A 16946-nucleotide genomic window follows, 5' to 3' on the forward strand; every position below is an offset into this window, starting at 1 on the left:
AAAAAAAAATCTGGAGCTTCAGCTATCAGCATTCTTATCTTATCGATTGACTTGTTTCGATGTTGGCGCTAGCCCAGATGTGGATGGCGGGGTACCAACACCACGTTATGCCAAAACGGGAGAATTGTTGATCGCTGTACCTGGAAGACGCGCTGGCTAAACAACACACGATCCAACATACAACTTTTGCAGATTCACGGCATCTTGCGGCTCACGCAGGATCTCAACAACCAAAAATGCCGACAAGATCAGGCGCGCGTCTGGGGAGACCGGCCAGGGCCAAAAAGACCGAGGCTCCTGTAGAAATTACCGAAACACCAGCCAGTGCGCTTCGAAATCAAGTTTGCGCCATCTTTCGCGATGCGCAAAGGACCACGGCCACGCATCGAAAGCTGGCGGTCAACCTTCGAAAGATCCAGGAATCATGCTGCTACGAGCCCGTCAGTACGAAGAACCCATCCGAGGACCAATTCGACGAGAAGGCGTTCAATCACGAGTTCGTTCGATGCGTGCTGCGGATTATGCCGGTGAAGAAGGCAGAGAGTGTTGGAGAGAAGTTGATCCGATTCATTGGGCTTTTCCTGCGACATGCTTCAGATAAGGATAACGAACTTTTGGATGAGGCCGATGTCGACACGAGCTTGATGCCCGAAACCCCCAGCACACGGCTTTCTTCAGAGGTCCTCCGAACTGCACAGTCCTTGATGCAAGCCAAGGACAAGTACGTGCGATTTAGATCAACACAGCTTGTCTCTCACATCATCAACTCTCTTGAAGCCATCGACGACGACCTATTCCAAAACCTCCGCAACAACCTATTGAAACGAATTCGAGACAAGGAGGCTATGGTCCGCGTTCAGGCGGTGCTAGGCCTTGGACGGCTTGCGGGAAACCAACCCGAAGACGACGGCAAATCAGACGACAGCGACAACCCGTCTACCGGCCTCTTGGATAAGCTCCTAGACGTGTTACAGAACGATTCAAGCGCCGACGTCCGACGATCACTTCTGGTGAACCTCCCAATCCTACCCGCTACGCTCCCATACCTCCTTGAGCGTGCAAGGGATCAGGACGCCGCCACCCGAAGGGCAGTCTACTCTCGTCTTCTGCCAGCTCTAGGAGATTTCCGCCATTTGTCGCTATCAATGAGAGAAAAGCTACTTCGATGGGGTCTTCGTGATCGAGACGACAACGTACGGAAGGCGGCAGGAAGACTTTTCCGGGAGCGCTGGATTGCAGACTGTGCTGGCGTGCCACCAACAGAGGAAGCTCCACCAAATTTTGAAGGTTTGTTGGAGCTTCTGGAGCGAATCGACGTCATCAATTCTGGAGTCGAGAATGGAGTGGCCCTTGAGGCAATGAACGGCTTTTGGGAGGGTCGTCCAGATTATCGCGAGGCTGTGGTCTTGGACGATCGGTTCTGGGAGACTCTATCTGCCGAGTCTGTCTTTATGGCTAGAAGTTTCAATGACTTCTGCCGTAGCGAAGGCAATGGTCGATACGAGGCCCTGGTAGAGGAGAAGCTGCCAGAAGTCACCAAGCTGGCTTTCTTCCTGGAGCGCTATCTGAAGGTCCTGGTGGATGCCATCAAAAGAGTGGCAAACCTTGAGGAGGAAGACGATGAAGAGGATACCGTTGAGCAGGAATTCATCATCGAACAGATGCTCCACATTGCATTGACTCTTGATTACTCAGATGAGGTCGGCCGAAGGAAGATGTTTACGCTGCTTCGCCAGTCCCTAGCCATCCCAGAGCTCCCAGATGAGGTTACAAAACTTACCATGGAGGCTCTTCGGTACATTTGCGCTCCTGATGCTGCTGGAGAGCGAGAGTTCTGCAGTATTGTCCTCGAAGCCGTTGCCGATGTGCACGATACAATTGTGGATGAGGATGTCCCTGGAGAAGACGACGACAGCTTCGTCTCTGCCAAATCCGACCTTAGGAGTCGGGAAAACACTCCCGCCCCTGATTCCAAAAAGGGAACTGAGTTGACTGAAGAGGAGGCTCAAGAGAAGGCAGTGAGAGAAATTATCATCAACTTGAAATGTCTTCACATTGTCCAATGCATGCTTACACACGTCACTGGAAACCTTAAGGACAATACAGACTTGGTGTCCATGTTGAACAACCTGGTAGTTCCAGCCGTACGAAGCCACGAGGCGCCCGTTCGCGAAAGAGGACTTCTCTGCCTGGGACTGTGCGCCCTTCTGGACCGCTCGTTGGCCGAAGAAAACCTGGGGCTCTTTATCCACTTCTTCACCAAGGGACACACAGCCTTGCAGATCACTGCCCTACATATCTTGACGGACATCTTGAACGTCCATGGATCTCAGCTGCTTGACTCGACTCCAGCTGTTATCAAGGTATACGTCAAGGCAGTCAAAGGCGGCGGCAGGTCATCCGAGGTGCAAGCCGCAGCTACTATAGCAGCATCCAAACTACTCCTAGGTCGCGTCATTTCCGACGAAGAGGTTTGCGAAGAGCTGCTAAAGTCCCTAGTCATTGCCTACTTTGACCCCGCGTCCTCTACCAACCAGACAGTTAGACAAGCTCTCAACTACTTCTTGCCAGTATTCTGCTTCTCTCGTTTGGAGAATCAGAATCTCATGAGAAAGGTTTCCCTAGTAGCGCTGCATTCTCTGCTCAACTTGCGTGAGGGTCTGGAGGATGACGATGTTGATGTTGAGGAGGACATGGTTAGCATGACGACCATTGGTGCTTGTTTGGCGGATTGGACCGATCCGCGGAAATGCTACAGCCCAGAAATCCTTCTTGACGGGGAGAAGAAGGGTGTCAATGGTGATGTGCATCTTGACTTTGCCTGCGATATTCTAGAAAGGCTTCGTGCAAGCATTAGCAGTAAGTTTGACCCCCTACATATCAATATTCAAAGAACATCAGCTAACAAAGTTGATAGAAGCCGAAAAGAAGCTGGTTGCTGGCCTTCTCGGAAAACTCTACGTATCACCCAACTCTACTGAAGAGAAACTCCGAGAAACCTACGAGACTATCTCTGAAGCCGTTGAAGAAGGTCTCGTCACCGACACCACCGGCCGCAACGCGCTATACAAGATCCACGTCAGCCTGGGCAAGATTGTCAACAGTCTGGATGAACAGCGCCCAGCGCATAGTCGTACCAGCCGCAGCGTATCAGTCGCCGTAGATCGACAATCGCGCGAAAAATCCGTCGTGTCGACTGTGGAGGAGGACAACGATAACGACAATGACAATGACAATGACAACGACAACGACAACGACAATGGCAATGGCAATGGCAACAAAAGGATTAAGATCGAGGATGACAGCGATGGGAATAGCGACGAAGGTACTGTCGTGCCGGAGAATCCGAGCAGGGATGAGCTTGTGGAGGATTTGTTGTCTGATGAAGATACCAAGATGGAGGATGTGTAAGGCAGCATCGCGGATGTTTAATGTGTCATGAAATATAGGTATATAAGCAAATTGGTTTAGATGGGAGTGGTTCAGGGGATACGATACAATTATTGGCTACGTAGCTTTATGATTTGAAATAATGCAATTATCCTCTTTTTCTATATTAAAATATGTAACTGATTCTAGACGACTGTCTGTAATATGAACTCTTATTCTAGAAATCAAGTCTCATACATAGGCATCTTCCATGTCCAACTCAAGTGCCCACCCAGAACAGAAAGCTCCCAAAGCCAACATTAATCAACAAATGCTGCCCCAGGCTCCACGCCATGCAATACAAATACTTTGGCGAAAACACTGTCCAGATAAACAAATGCGTTCTCAGCGCCGTACACGCCGCAATCACAAACGCCACACTCATCGACACGAAAATCGTCAACAAAATCACATGATTCTTAAACGCATCCTTCTTCCCTTCTCTATACTTTTGCAGAAGCAGCATATTCGTCGCCGATGTCCAGAATATAGGGCCCGCCCAATTACTGATGAGGGTGAGCGCGCCGACGGCGAAGACGTTGAAGCCGCTGATGCCGTTGTACGCGCTGGAGAGGTCGACGGAGGAGATTGCGTTTGAGCCGCCAAAGGCGAAGAAGGTTGTGTACTGGAGGACGATGGAGGTTGCGGTGATTTCGGCGATGGAGAGGCTGGTTGATTGGAGGGTTTGGAGGATGATGCTGGAGAGGAGAAAGAGGGGGATGTTTGTGGCGCGGGATTGGGTCATTGCGAGGAGGGTGCTTAGATGGTGGACAAGTTCGACTGATTTAGTTGATGGGTTAGTTGAGAGTGCTTATAGGATGTGGGAAGGGGTTGATGTGAGGATTGTAGACTTACCAGATGATTGGGAGGCTCGAGGGCCACCGGTTTTTGCTCGGTATATGGCGAATCCGTATAATACCGCCAGCAACCCGAAGATGATCCTCGCTCTGAAGATGAGAGATGGGCCCTGAAAGATGTCCAGGAGGTCGTGAGCAAATCCCACAACCAACTCCGGTGCATCCTCCGCAGTAAAAGCGAGCTTGAAAGTAAAAGTTGCCAAAAAGACGGCCGGCATCAGAGAAGTGGCCAGAATATAGGGCAGACCAGATAAGCTCTGAAGGGTTTGGAAAGTCACCACGACATACCCCAAGGTGATGAGGGCCCAGAGAATTTCAGGGTTGGGAATGAGGAATCTCTTGACAGTGTCTGATTCACCGGCGAATTTCTGACCGGTCTGGTTCCAGCTTCGGATGAGTCTTAGTGCAGCCAAAGCTAGTACGTGGTTTGATATCGAAGAGAAACGTGAAGATCTAAGGATAGTCAGTATAATCACGTATGATAGTAGCAATGATGTAGTCAGCGTACCTTTGAACCTCCTTAACACCGAGGTAAGCCAACCATATGGTAGATGTCCAGTACCAGAAATGATGCTCCTCTTCCACATAGCTACTGGCAAACATCATGGGTCCATACGACGCTGCAAGCATGAATAAAGGCAACAAAAATCCCGCCTGGCAGAATCCTTGCAGACCCAAACTTGCAACACTGGCAATCACGGCAGCAACCGACAGCCCCTGGCCAAGCGACAGTCTTGACATGTCGTAGTTGGATGCCATACTACTCATCAGATCTTGAGCTTTGCGAATCCAAGCAGACGTAGCCGAGAGCCACGCCTGGTCAACCTCCTTGGCACCAGCCTGCGAAGCGGCCTGTGAATTGATCTTGCGCCACTCGCAGGCCAGTTCATCAACATCCGAAGATGTCGAAACGCACGGGTCGACAGAAGCCTGAAGATCAAAGAGCTCGCCTCCAAAAGCCGCCGTGACAATGTTGAGGATCTGTCTCGCGTTGCGAATGAGAATTTGCACTTTATCACTCGAGCTCGGCCAAAAGGGCAAAAACTCCGGGATAAACGCCCCAAGGTTATTTTTCGAGATGGGAAATCCCATGAGCGCGGCAAGAGTCGGCTGGATGTCGGATTGCTCAACCATGGAATAATAGTCGTACTCGTTCTTGGGCTGCGCAGGGGCCGGATATCTGGACGATATTTCTTTGAGCTTCGGCGCCAGAAAGACTAAAGCGGGCGATGTTTCTCCAGGGGATGATGCTCCGTGGTTGCCTGCGTCGTTCATGCCGTGATCGCCGCAGAGAACGAGCAGCGTCGACTGCAGATGGCTCTTGGTCTGGAGGGCGTTGAACAACTGGTGGATGATGCCATCCATCTCACGCTGCTTACCAGGCATGTGCGTGCTTCGGGGTCCCGACTTGTGGCCAATATGATCCAGGCCAAGATAGTGCAGAACCATCAAACTCCAATCATCCTTTTCCAGTTCATCATTGATGTGTCTCGTCACATTATTGTCCACCTCTGTAAAGTCCTTGAGATACATGTAAGCCAAGGGGATCACCAATCAGAACGTAACGAGTGAAACCTTACTGCGACGAAAAAGCTAGAGGTTCCATCATGGCGATCAAACGTCTCAGGAAACAGTTTGAGCCACGTATCGTCACCATACATGAGGAGCTTGCCAGTGTCTTTGGCCTTGAGCTGAGACAGCCATGTATCTTGGGCGGCCAATGTTGAAGAGGTGTCAGCCTCATCGAAATTGAGAATCAGGTCAACAAAAGAAGGAATCGATCCAGTGGTGATGGCCTTGATTCTAGGCATTGTCACCGTGGGTGATCGAGCATTTGCTGTAAAGGGAATGGCACTGCCATCTCGAATGAGGCTATTGGGAATATGAGAGACTGAGGCCAGCAGTTGTGAGTGTACAGAACTAACCGCTGAGTGTATTCAAATCCAGACTCCTCAGAGAATACAAAATCGCTATCATAGCATCTCAGTATAAGTGACGGCGCGTCCAGGTGGGTGAGTTTCAACTATACCTCCGCAACGCATCAACCACCATGAATACGAGTCTATCAAAGGGAGCCTTGGGCGGAGGTCCATATTCGAGAGGCTCAAATTCTGCCAGACCAGGAAGAAAAGGTTTATACGGGAAAAATCCAGTAGCAAAAACCAGGATAGAAAGCGGTATTAAAAGGTTGGCCGCAGTGAGCAGCAGTGAGCCTGCAAGCGACCCATTTCTTGAGGCCACCATGTTGTTATTAAACGAGCGTCAATCAAAGACAAAAAGAGGCTAGAGAGGCGCCTTGACTTGGGTCAGTGTTCCATTAAGATTATGCACAGTGAAAGCCATATGGAGAGGCGCGTATAAATGAGAATTGAGTCTCCCTTTCACCAGGTGTTGGAGGAAGCTCCAAAACGAAGCCAGTGGGAGTGGAAGAATGATTGGCCAAGGGAGAATCTACAGTGAGAGGATGCTGCGCCACAGGCAACCAGGGCGCGCCATCAAATCTGAACTTTTTTTTTTTTTGGAGATTGTCATGGGTATCGTCAATTGAGACTGCAGAGCTGATATGTAGGACAATATGTATAATGAGTACTCCGTATAAACGATTAAGAAAACAGAAGCAAAAAGAAAATTGAGACCAGAATTAACCATCAATCAGTTACGCCTTCTTTGGTGCATTTCGGGCAGTCTTCCTCAGTCTGTCGCTGTACTTGGGGAACACAATGCTCGACTTCTTCCTCTTCTTGTTGATGCCCTTCTTGGCGCTAAAGGGTCTGTTTGGCTTCTTTGAGTCGACGTCCATGGCTGCGTTTCACAACATGTCAGCAACTGTCGGGTCGATCTGGGGGCACAGAGGAGAGAGAGGAGAGGGTGGAACATACAGTTCTCGTCTGCGCCGGTCTGCTCTTCCTTTTCGGGCGCATTGTCACCATCTATTACCATGTAATGTTAGAGAACCAAGAGTGTAGAATAGAGCGCATCGGGTCGAAAACTCACCATCGATCTTCATCTCTGCGGGCTCGGGCTTGGCCTGCTTTGCCAACTCCAGCAGCTTGGCCGAGAGACGCTCTTGTCTTGCAGTCTCAGCCGGGCCGAAGATGGAAGCGGCCTTGCGCTGGTTGTTGAATTTCTTGCTGCTCGATCGAGAACTCTTGGCCATGATTGCGGTATTGATGGACTCTGTCCGTCTATTATTATGTCGTTCGGTGTATGGTTGTTTATCTTCGTCTTCAACTGCGCAGAGAAGAAAGAAAAGTTACGATAACGGCGGGAAAAGATAAGATAAAGCGCCGGTGTGGCGTATCGTCACAAACTGTGGCTGGTGCGCCCGGCGATCTTTTTTCGCGTCTCATTTTCACAGCAAAGGCACTCGGTTCTGCCAGCTGCCGCCGCCTGCCCAATGCCCAAAAGTCTTGTGGCGATAGCGTCGAGTTATCAATCATTATCTTAGCACCATGTCCGTGTCCATGCTTGCAAAAAGCGACCGAGGCTGATGGCGAGGACGACGAGGGTGAGGAGAGAGTGAATGTGAAGGACGCCGCTGCATCACCTGCGCGTTCTGCCAAACCCAATCCGATCCAATCCATCGCAGTCACGGCACCCGCCGATATAAATCAACTTCCCTCTGCCTTGCCTTGCATCGCCTTGCCTTGCATCGCCCGCGAAACTGCAGTCAGGCTCCCCATCGCGGCATCTGCCGGCATCGCAGCTGGCCTCACAGCGACCGCCTGCGCCGTCCAGCGGCTAGATTCCGCTCTTCTCTGCTTTGCGACTCTATTTTCCAATCAATCTTTGGTCCTTTGTCATCGTCCTTTGTCCCCAGATTATAGGGTGATTCGACCGCATTCCGATAGAGACGACGTCCGCATCGCTTCACGCTCTCCCTATATCAGCCCAATTCTTCTCTCCTCTCGACTTCGACCCCCGACTTCTCCGCACCCGTTGATGCATTTGCAATCCTATTCATCCCTCGACCTACGATTCGCGCCATCACGCAACCATGGCTTCGCCCAACATGACGTCGATTTCGCGGCATGACGTGAACGCGCTGCTTAGGCAGGTCCAGGGCAACTCTCTGTTCAATAGACAACTCTCATCCATCTGCCAAGTAAATGGGCTTAAGAGCACCGGCGTCAAAGCTGAGCTTCAGCGACGCATCGTACAACGTAGGTCTCCCCTCTCTTCTGCATCGCCCTGATCGCGACACTGTTCGCGTGCTCCTTGGATTATCTCTGCGGTCACAGCCTCGGGCACCATCTCAGTCTTCGTATATATACTAACCTCTGTATGCATCCCACAGTGATTAACGAAACGGTTACCAGCAACGATGTTGTGCGATTCCATCAGATCCGCCACAGCATCCACAGCGCCTTTCAACAGCGAGCGAGTCCTGTCAAGGCCGCGACGGCTAGAAGCAACGGGTCTACAGCACAACCTGGTCTGCCTACTTCCGCGTCATCGTCGTCATCCTACGGCACCAGTAGTTATTCTGGACAACGGGCGTATGGGCAAGTCTCGGCAAACGGGGTGCCATCTTCTCCTTATGGAACGTATAGCTTCTCGTTCAAGCCGAGCCCTTTCTATTACGTTGAAAGCGCCGTGAGCGTGTTGCGTACCTGTGAAGGTAAGAATCCCTAATCCCCTGGTTCACTGCCATTGGAATCCCGGCTAATCGGTGGCGTTCATCTCCAGCCATGGCACAGCATAGGAACTCTGTCACCATCCCATTGAGGTTAAGCGACCACCCCATTTTGCAGCGATGCAACGACGACAAATCATACAGAATCATGGTGTTTTGTGCTAGCGACGACAGCGGCGTACAAGACGTTGCGTTCCCACACCAGTCCGAGCTTAGGGTAAATGGCGACGAGATCAAGGCCAACCTCCGAGGTCTCAAGAACAAACCCGGCTCAACGAGGCCAGTCGACATAACCAACGCTCTCCGCCTAAGGGGAAACTACATGAACAACATTGAGTTTACATATGCGCTGACGAACAGGGTAAGTTGAATTGAAGGACCATGAGCTTTACACATACGGCCCCTTTCTTGCGGACTTCTGCTAATATTATTTTGTTCTTGGCAGAAATTCTACCTAATCGTCAACCTTTGCAAGACTACTTCGGTTCCTGAATTGGTGACGACAATATCCAACCGTAGAAAGATTTCTGAAGAATCGGTGATATCTGAGCGTGAGTCTTTCCCGGACGAGGTGCTTTCCCAACATATACTAACGTGATTATGGGTAGTGAATAAAATAGCACAAGATCCAGATGTTGTAGCGACATCTCAGGTCCTATCCCTGAAATGCCCTCTATCCTACATGAGACTAGAAGTGCCTTGCCGCAGCTTGAGCTGCACACATTTGCAATGCTTTGACGCAACATCCTACTTGCAGCTTCAGGAACAAGGTCCACAATGGCTTTGTCCTATATGCAATAAATCTGCGCCGTTCGACCAGCTAGCCGTTGATGGGTGCGTATCATTCTGTTCCAATAATACTCTTGCCATATGCTAACCAGCGTCTAGCTACGTCAAAGCTATTCTGGAAAAGACATCAAAGAGCCTGGAAACGGTGACCATTGAGCCCAACGGCAGGTGGTTTAGCAAACCACCAAAGGAGGAATCATTATCCAGGCCAAATGGGGCAGATCTTGAGGACGACGATGACGACGATGATTTGGAGGTATCCGAAATCAGCATCAGCGGCCGTCGAATAGAAACGCCCAAGAAAAACATGACCTCCTACACAGAGATGAGCTCTGGTGGTAGAGACGGTCACTCGGCCCCGCGAACCGGCTCACACAGCGCCAAACGACCAGCGCCAGCAGTTATCGACCTGACGCTGTCGTCTGACGACGAAGAGCCCATTCAGCGGCCGCATAAACGGCAACACACGGGAGGGAGCAGCTATCGCGGCTCGTCGAGTCTCCCGTTCCTGAGCGAATCACCCAGCAACTATCCGTCGTAGGAGAGTGGTCTAGAAGCAGCGAGTACGAGACGTCCGCGGGCAGAGCCTCGCCAGCGAAAGCGCTGGAGGAAGCGATGAGTGTTGTCTATAAAGCGAAACCAATATATAAACGATTATACCGGGGGACGTGGGAGGAAGATGAAAGGAGAGGAAAGGAGAGAAGAGAGAAGTTTGATTTACCAAGTCAGCAGAGGCGTTTAGGGTGTGACGAGGGACAAAAAGGATGATTCCCCTAGGGTCGGTACAATGCTAGTTTTTGTCTGCTTTTATTTCTATTATTAAAGGGGCAGGAAAGATGTGAATTTGTATGACTACCTTAGATTATTAGTTAACGGCGACTTGCCGATTAGAGGTTGATTTAAGAAACTGGATGTGAATACTTTATGATTGAGCGTATCTGTATTGTGTCATGCGGCCTGTACCTTTGTTCATATAGGTATTCACAGCTTGTACCCAAGCAGTACTGGTAATTCTCATCATGTCAATATCTTATCTTAAACATCAATCGCATTAATCAGAACCAATCTCATATTAAGATACATATAAATAGTGCTCATAAACACAAACGTAGACAGAAAGAGTCAGCTCATATAAAAGCATCATCCAGTAATTTATACATCTACTTCTACACCCCACCACATCAATCCCACCCCCACACCCAAACCACCCTTTCCCCAACCCAGTACTAACCCATCTGTACCTGTACCGCAAGCCCATAATCGATTAAGCCACTACACTGCAACTTTACCTCTCACCACCAAACCTCCAAACATCACCAACTCCCTCCCCCAAGCTCCCACTTCTTCTTCTCTCTTCTCCTCCTCCATTCTTCCACTCCCTTCTCTTTCTCCAAAGAAAAACAAAATAAATAAACAGCAAAAATGTCCCTCTCCCCCCCAATGCCCCCCTTCAACTCCACCGACCCAACCGCCTCCTTCCTCTCCTCCTCCTCCCTCGACTTCCTCCTCATCGAGCTCGTCCCGCTCGCCCAGCGCGTAACCTCCCAGCGCGACTTTCCTTCTTCCTCTTCCTCCGCTACTCAGAACCCCGACGGCGTCACATCCTCTTCGCATCATCGCAAATCCGATTCGCATCATCCGCCCGCCGCCGACTCTCTAAAAAAGATAGACGACGAAGAGCATCTCGATGCAGTGCACTTGAGACTCGAGTCGCAGGGCTATCGCGTCGGTCAAGGTCTCGTAGAAAGGTACTTACCTTCAACAACTTAAATCCTCCTTTCCTCTTCTCCCATTCAAACTACTCCTGCGCCGTCTCTCAATCGAATCGACAATATAGAGACACATAAGCTAACACCCAGCTTTCCTCAGATTCTCCCGCGACCGCCCCCGCTTCAACGACACCCTCGACGTAATTAAGTTCCTCTGCAAAGACCTCTGGTCCCTCGTCTTCGGCAAAAACATTGACAATCTCAAAACAAACCACCGCGTACGTTTCCCACACACAAATACACACTTACAACCCCCAAACAAACAAACAACACACATCATAGGATCAAAACCTCAGACTCGTACTCACACCGCGCGCGCATAAATCTAGGGAGTCTACGTCCTCACCGACAACACCTTCCGCCCATTCTCCCGCATGAGCACAGAAACCGGCAGCCAAGCCGTCCTCCGCGCACAGCCTGTACGTCACACACAAACACACAAACAAACACAACAGCGCAGAACCAAGCACTCTTCTAATCCAAGTCGTCGCACGGTCCCAACATTGGTTCGAATAAGACGAGAGTTTTTAACTAACTTGCTTTACTTGAATTTTGCTTAGTTCCTATGGTTTCCCTGCGGCATCATTCGCGGCGCTCTGGCTGCCCTGGGTATCAGCGCCACCGTTCAAGCCGAGGTTAACGAGCTACCAGCAGCTATATTCCAAATCAAGACCATCGCCGCCAAGCCATAATAACCGAACCGCATTAAGACAGCATTGCCCGATTCAAATCTACCAAAAAGATGGAGAGCGAAAAGATGGATGAGATGACCCCATATGCGAACAGACGACGACAAGTCCGCCCAATACTTCTCCCGAATAATCCTCCAACTCAGCCAAGAGCAACTAGCAGTGGACTAATCAATGTGGAATGAGAAGCTGTCCCGAGGGGAAAGGGCTTCGCATGGGGATAGAGATTCTGGGGACAGTTTACAGCCTATGAAAGAAAGCAAATCATCAGCCACCCTGCTTATGCACGCGTATATATTCATTATACCCAGTAGTCATAGCTATTGTCCCTCAAGACCGGCTCCCTCGACACTTGAACAGCTACCAACAGGTTGGATGTTTAGGAGGAAAGTATTTACTTTTGGGGAGGGTTGTGGGCAAAGTCGACGCCCTTCTGAATGTTGCCCTTGAGGCCCTCGACAGCCTTGCCAAGGAGCTCCTTCTCCTTCTCGGTGATCTTCTCAAGAGGGTTGGACACGCTCTCCACACCATTGGGCTGGGTTCAAAGTTAGCCAACACACATCTTTGGGGGTCAAGCATGGGACAGAAGTGTAAACTTACTCCAAGAGTGACGGGGACGGAGAAGAAGTCGACGCCAGTAGCCTTGGCAACAGCCTCACCTCCGGGCACGCCGGGCAGGTAGACGTAGCTGGGCTCGACGAGGCCCTGCTCGCCCTTGACGGCACGAAGCAGCTTCTCGGCGAATCTAAGTTTATTTGTGTCAATGCCCGTGTCTCATAAAAAAGTGAATAAAAACAATTGCCGGGTTGAAATCTTACCGGAAGCCAGCATATGCCATGGAGAGGGTGGCGGAACCAGCACCATCCTTGGCCTTGACGACCTCGTCACCACCAAACTGCACACGGTTGACAAGAGCGTCGTACTTGTCGGCAGGGATGTTGACAGCGGGTTGGGCGGCGCTGAAGAGGGGCAGGATGGTCTCGCCAGAGTGGCCACCAACAACGGGGATGGTGAGCTTCTGGGGCTGGGACTCGCCAACAATCTCGGCAACAAAAGTCTCGGCACGGACAACGTCCAGAGTGGTGACACCAAAGAGGCGCTTGGGGTCAAAGACCTTCTTGGCCTTGAGGACCTCGGCGGAAATGGGGACGGTGGAGTTGACGGGGTTGGAGATGACGAGGATGAAGGCCTTGGGGGCAACATCAGCAATGACCTCGATGAGGCCCTTGACGATGCCGGCGTTGATGTTGAAGAGATCGTCACGGGTCATGCCAGGCTTGCCTGTGAGCAGTTGCAGCGTTAGCAGCGGCAACTCGGGATTCAAATCACATGCCGAGGCTTTGAGCCAGCCCCAGCTAGATTTTTGTAGTAGTCATATGAGTTATAGCACGTACGGGGAATGCCAGCGGGGATGACGATGATGTCGGCATCCTTGAAAGCGGCCTTTGCGCCGTCATTGGCGGGCAGGTAGCCAGTCACTTTCTATCATAACACAGCGGCGTTAGTGAGCTGGAGCTGCAGCGGAAGTCGGGCCAAGGGAAAGCTCGCAAGGTGGCTGTCGGCGATGCGGAGAGTCGGGAGACCACGAGGACGATGGAGCTGGAGCTGGGAGCTTACCGCGGGGGAAGAGATGTGAGAAAGGTCGGCAGCAACGCCAGGGGTGTTGACAACATCGTACAGAGCCAGCTCGTCGATGAGAGGGCTGCCCTTGAGGAGGAGGGACAGGGGCTGTTGGACGGCGCAAAAAGATGCGCTGTTAGCTAGATGAAAGCAAAGAAGGTGATCGCAATCGCAATCAGAGCAGAGGAATGCATACCTGTCCAATGCCTCCGGAGGCACCAGCAACAACTATCGCAGAAACCGTCAGTATCACGTTTGCCCGCACTCCATTTTCACCTCAATGACGCGAGCTCTTTCAGACAGCTTCACGTCGCCGTGGTGCGGGGTTGAGGGGCAACTTCAGTGCTCGCGCCTCTGGGACAGTAATAGCCATACCTGCTTTGACCATAGTAGCGGTTATAGGGAAATATGTGGAGGGATAAAAAGGGAGAAGAAGAAGGCTCAAAAAGAAGATATTCAGAGATGAAAGCTTGGAGAGAAAATAAAAAAGAGAAAGGTTAGGAAGATGGAGAGCGGATGGATATACTTTTTGCAAGAGGGAATTGCGTAAGACGGGGAGGAAGGTACCCTTGGGGATGGCTCTTGCACGGCGCAGGGACTCGGCGCGCTATATTCCCTTAACGGCCTCCACTCGCTGCTTTCAGGCGGCCTTTTTTTTCTCTCTCAGAGAACCTGGAAGGCTAATGGAGGGGTAAATTGGACAGTCGGGAGGGGCCGCCTATTGCCAATGCGTTTTTACTTTACTTTGGAGGCACGACGTGCTGCTACGGACGGTATTTGCTAGGCCTACAGTAGTATCACTGCAGGTGGCTGCTATGCCTGTGCTGTGCTTTGCTTGTTTCGGCGCCGATGACACGGGGGCCGGCCAATCGGGGTGCAGCAAAGCCAGCCTTACATTGCACATGTATATCTCTTATAACGCCGAATTGGTAACAGCTACGATACCAGTAATATCGTCAACAAGAAAAGAAGAAAAAAGATCGTCCAGCATCTCGAAAATGAACCGCGGCCCCCGTCACATTCCGACCCGGCTGCAAGGTCCCGAGAATTAAAACACACAAGAGAAGGCTTGTGATTGTGCACGGCTTAAGGGGACGCAGTCGGAAGAGCACCGCTGATTCCGAGGTCTGCCGGGCCGGAGCGGATGAGCGCCAGGTCAAGGTAGCCGAGCTCGTGTGAGATCGGAATTGGACGTGACGTGAATGACTTAAGATTGTCGGTCAGTGATTGATTAATGCTTATATAATTGTTTACTTGTGCATTTGACATGCTAATAAGTGTTGCCGACTTTGGTTGTTTGATTTGCCGACTTTGGCTTCTTTCCGGGATGATAAGCCGGATGTGCTTCTGGCTCTCTCCGACGGCACTCGGAGGACATGGATTGCTGAACCAAGTGGCGATACAATGCAATGACTATTGTAATCACTTAATTGTAATTCCTTACGAGATGATCTCACAATAGCTAAAGAGAGCCAGCAAATACCAACACCCGGAAATACAATTCCAACATCAATCACCATATGCAGTTTCACATTATCATAAAAGAACCATTGTGCGAGAATCCACTGGAATTGTTTCTCTTCCCTGCGAACCCTCAAAGCGGCACCTCATCGGCAACCACAGTAGAAAAGTTTCTTCTTTGTCTCGACAGTTTCGGGATCCAGCTGCAGCTCCGGCCTGTAACAACGAACCTCTAAAGGGAGGGTTTTCTCTTTTTCCTTTTAACAAAAAACCAGGCCAAATGTACAGTTGAAAAAGCCGTTTCAGACCCCTACTCCCAGCCCAGCCAACTCCCCCATCACCATCTCCTCAAAAGCCTTTCCATTTTTTCGTCCCGTTCCTCCAATTTAGGACTCGCCAGCGGCAGCAGCCTTGGCCTTCTTGCCTCGCAGCTTGGGCTCGGGGTCGGCCTTGACGGGGAGCTGGGATCGGCGGATGGCAGAGGCACGCTCGATGGCGGCGGCACGGAGGTCAGCGCGGTAGCCGGTCTTGGCAACCTGGGCAGCAACGGCCTTGTAGGTCCTACAGCAGTATTTGTGTCAATATAATAAAAGATTCTCCCCAGTGATATATCGTATGATCTCTGGCAGTTCGACTCACTTGCGGGTGGACTTGCCGCCACCGATGGAGGTCTGGGCAGCAGACTTGCTGGGCTGGTGAGCAGCGGCAGTCTTCTTGCTGGTGACAACAACGCCGCCCTTCTCGCCAGGGGCAATGCCGACAGCCTATTCAATTCAAAATGTTTTAGCAACCACGTAATTCCTTTCCCTTGTTTATAGTCGGAGACCGTGCTCGATCGGAATGTGTCGTACCTTCTCGTTGACGAAACCAGCGTACTATTCCAAACAGTTAGCCCCCCCTCTAGTGCTTTCCGTCCATTCCCATCCAAGAGTTTCTCGTACCTTTCGGCTGTGGACGTTCTTCAGGTTAAGGGGGTCGCGGGAGAACTGAACACCGCCGTTGGAGGCAGCACCAGTCTTGTGGAGGTAGCTGTTGTTGCTTCCTATCCAATTTCATCATTTTAGCCTCATCGAACGTCGTCTTTTCGAGCTCTCTCTGTTTTTTCGTGTATCAAACGAGCCCGTGGGTGAAAGTAAAAAAACTCACGGACGACCTCCCAGATCAGGTCCGAGGAAATGTTGGGCAGAGTAGCAGCGGCCATTGTGTCGATTGTCGAGTTGTTGTGATGTTTCGCGACGTTTCGAGGTTCGTTCGTCTTCGCTGGATGTAAAGAAACACACTCGGCCTGCAAAAAGTGTGGGCTCGCTTAACTGCCGCATTGCGGTTAGTGCGACCAGAGCCATCGTTATCAGTTGCTTATCGCTCCCCGTGGCTGGTGGCGCCATCAATTTCATCTCACAGGCAAGACAGGCACCCCAAAGCACCCACATGCGGCGAGCAGGGAGCTTGAATGGATCCCGCACAGCCACTCGCTGCAAGCCGCCATGCAACACGTCAGACGGCAGCTGAGGCCTCACCAAATCCGTTCCTGTTCCCAATCATTCCTCCAACAAGAGGCTCGTATCAACAGCCAACACCAACAACCAGAGCAACAGCCTAGCCATGAACTGGTTCATCTGCTAGTCGCCGCATCTCAAGGCTCTCTTCCGCTAGACTCGACACTATACTGCTTTCCTTTTCTTTCGTTTCCTTCTCC

The 16946-nt window shown here is 51.0% G+C and overlaps 7 protein-coding genes across 7 annotated transcripts; 3 read left to right on the top strand and 4 right to left on the bottom strand.

Annotated features, from left to right (window-relative positions):
- The first annotated feature begins 154 nt into the window (after positions 1-154).
- On the top strand, positions 155-3530 carry V8C40DRAFT_132511 (condensin subunit YCG1). The gene is made up of 2 exons (XM_083211072.1): positions 155-2859; positions 2918-3530. The coding sequence occupies exons 1-2, from the start codon at positions 237-239 to the stop codon at positions 3409-3411; spliced, it is 3117 nt and encodes a 1038-aa protein (XP_083067422.1). The 5' UTR covers positions 155-236; the 3' UTR covers positions 3412-3530.
- Positions 3531-3535: 5 nt separating this feature from the next.
- Positions 3536-6720, bottom strand: V8C40DRAFT_258623 (mannose-ethanolamine phosphotransferase LAS21). Its single transcript, XM_083218768.1, has 6 exons — positions 6316-6720; positions 6212-6256; positions 5867-6158; positions 4795-5807; positions 4285-4739; positions 3536-4209 (listed from the first exon to the last, which is right to left on the bottom strand). The coding sequence occupies exons 1-6, from the start codon at positions 6528-6530 to the stop codon at positions 3650-3652; spliced, it is 2580 nt and encodes an 859-aa protein (XP_083067423.1). The 5' UTR covers positions 6531-6720; the 3' UTR covers positions 3536-3649.
- A 93-nt stretch (positions 6721-6813) lies between these two features.
- On the bottom strand, positions 6814-7516 carry V8C40DRAFT_258625 (DUF2423 domain-containing protein). Its single transcript, XM_083218769.1, has 3 exons — positions 7281-7516; positions 7166-7216; positions 6814-7088 (listed from the first exon to the last, which is right to left on the bottom strand). Exons 1-3 carry the CDS (start codon positions 7441-7443, stop codon positions 6943-6945), a joined length of 360 nt encoding a protein of 119 aa, XP_083067424.1. The 5' UTR covers positions 7444-7516; the 3' UTR covers positions 6814-6942.
- A 561-nt stretch (positions 7517-8077) lies between these two features.
- Positions 8078-10431, top strand: V8C40DRAFT_132533 (PINIT domain-containing protein). Its single transcript, XM_083211073.1, has 6 exons — positions 8078-8449; positions 8584-8907; positions 8976-9283; positions 9368-9473; positions 9531-9756; positions 9811-10431. The coding sequence occupies exons 1-6, from the start codon at positions 8284-8286 to the stop codon at positions 10250-10252; spliced, it is 1572 nt and encodes a 523-aa protein (XP_083067425.1). The 5' UTR covers positions 8078-8283; the 3' UTR covers positions 10253-10431.
- Positions 10432-10988: 557 nt separating this feature from the next.
- V8C40DRAFT_258628 (transport protein particle component) lies at positions 10989-12825 on the top strand. The gene is made up of 4 exons (XM_083218770.1): positions 10989-11459; positions 11581-11698; positions 11810-11899; positions 12041-12825. The coding sequence occupies exons 1-4, from the start codon at positions 11134-11136 to the stop codon at positions 12170-12172; spliced, it is 666 nt and encodes a 221-aa protein (XP_083067426.1). The 5' UTR covers positions 10989-11133; the 3' UTR covers positions 12173-12825.
- On the bottom strand, positions 12564-14177 carry V8C40DRAFT_278378 (lactate/malate dehydrogenase; the record flags this gene model as incomplete). The annotated part of the gene is made up of 7 exons (XM_083221058.1): positions 12564-12704; positions 12770-12914; positions 12988-13450; positions 13564-13651; positions 13787-13897; positions 13986-14017; positions 14165-14177. The coding sequence occupies 7 exons, from the start codon at positions 14175-14177 to the stop codon at positions 12564-12566; spliced, it is 993 nt and encodes a 330-aa protein (XP_083067427.1).
- Positions 14178-15516: 1339 nt separating this feature from the next.
- Positions 15517-16507, bottom strand: V8C40DRAFT_258642 (ribosomal L28e protein family-domain-containing protein). The gene is made up of 5 exons (XM_083218771.1): positions 16397-16507; positions 16192-16292; positions 16102-16125; positions 15890-16014; positions 15517-15811 (listed from the first exon to the last, which is right to left on the bottom strand). Exons 1-5 carry the CDS (start codon positions 16449-16451, stop codon positions 15637-15639), a joined length of 480 nt encoding a protein of 159 aa, XP_083067428.1. The 5' UTR covers positions 16452-16507; the 3' UTR covers positions 15517-15636.
- Between the last annotated feature and the right edge of the window lie 439 nt (positions 16508-16946).

The sequence above is a fragment of the Trichoderma camerunense genome (assembly GCF_050948025.1).
Source record: "Trichoderma camerunense strain CBS 138272 chromosome Unknown V8C40scaffold_29, whole genome shotgun sequence".
Taxonomy (NCBI): Eukaryota; Fungi; Ascomycota; class Sordariomycetes; order Hypocreales; family Hypocreaceae; genus Trichoderma; species Trichoderma camerunense.

Coding starts and splice junctions, on each gene's coding strand:
- V8C40DRAFT_132511 (XM_083211072.1), top strand. CDS start 237: ATGCCGACAAGATCAGGCGCGCGTCTGGGGAGACCGGCCAGGGCCAAA. Junction 2,860..2,917: donor GCTTCGTGCAAGCATTAGCA/GTAAGTTTGACC, acceptor CAAAGTTGATAG/AAGCCGAAAAGAAGCTGGTT.
- V8C40DRAFT_258623 (XM_083218768.1), bottom strand. CDS start 6,530: ATGGTGGCCTCAAGAAATGGGTCGCTTGCAGGCTCACTGCTGCTCACT. Junction 6,159..6,211: donor GGATTTGAATACACTCAGCG/GTTAGTTCTGTA, acceptor TATTCCCAATAG/CCTCATTCGAGATGGCAGTG. Junction 4,210..4,284: donor TCGAGCCTCCCAATCATCTG/GTAAGTCTACAA, acceptor CAACTAAATCAG/TCGAACTTGTCCACCATCTA.
- V8C40DRAFT_258625 (XM_083218769.1), bottom strand. CDS start 7,443: ATGGCCAAGAGTTCTCGATCGAGCAGCAAGAAATTCAACAACCAGCGC. Junction 7,217..7,280: donor CGCAGAGATGAAGATCGATG/GTGAGTTTTCGA, acceptor ACATGGTAATAG/ATGGTGACAATGCGCCCGAA. Junction 7,089..7,165: donor GACCGGCGCAGACGAGAACT/GTATGTTCCACC, acceptor TGTGAAACGCAG/CCATGGACGTCGACTCAAAG.
- V8C40DRAFT_132533 (XM_083211073.1), top strand. CDS start 8,284: ATGGCTTCGCCCAACATGACGTCGATTTCGCGGCATGACGTGAACGCG. Junction 8,450..8,583: donor TCAGCGACGCATCGTACAAC/GTAGGTCTCCCC, acceptor TGCATCCCACAG/TGATTAACGAAACGGTTACC. Junction 9,474..9,530: donor AGAATCGGTGATATCTGAGC/GTGAGTCTTTCC, acceptor GATTATGGGTAG/TGAATAAAATAGCACAAGAT.
- V8C40DRAFT_258628 (XM_083218770.1), top strand. CDS start 11,134: ATGTCCCTCTCCCCCCCAATGCCCCCCTTCAACTCCACCGACCCAACC. Junction 11,460..11,580: donor GGTCAAGGTCTCGTAGAAAG/GTACTTACCTTC, acceptor AGCTTTCCTCAG/ATTCTCCCGCGACCGCCCCC. Junction 11,699..11,809: donor ATCTCAAAACAAACCACCGC/GTACGTTTCCCA, acceptor GCATAAATCTAG/GGAGTCTACGTCCTCACCGA.
- V8C40DRAFT_258642 (XM_083218771.1), bottom strand. CDS start 16,451: ATGGCCGCTGCTACTCTGCCCAACATTTCCTCGGACCTGATCTGGGAG. Junction 16,293..16,396: donor CCTGATCTGGGAGGTCGTCC/GTGAGTTTTTTT, acceptor GAAATTGGATAG/GAAGCAACAACAGCTACCTC. Junction 16,126..16,191: donor AGAACGTCCACAGCCGAAAG/GTACGAGAAACT, acceptor TGTTTGGAATAG/TACGCTGGTTTCGTCAACGA.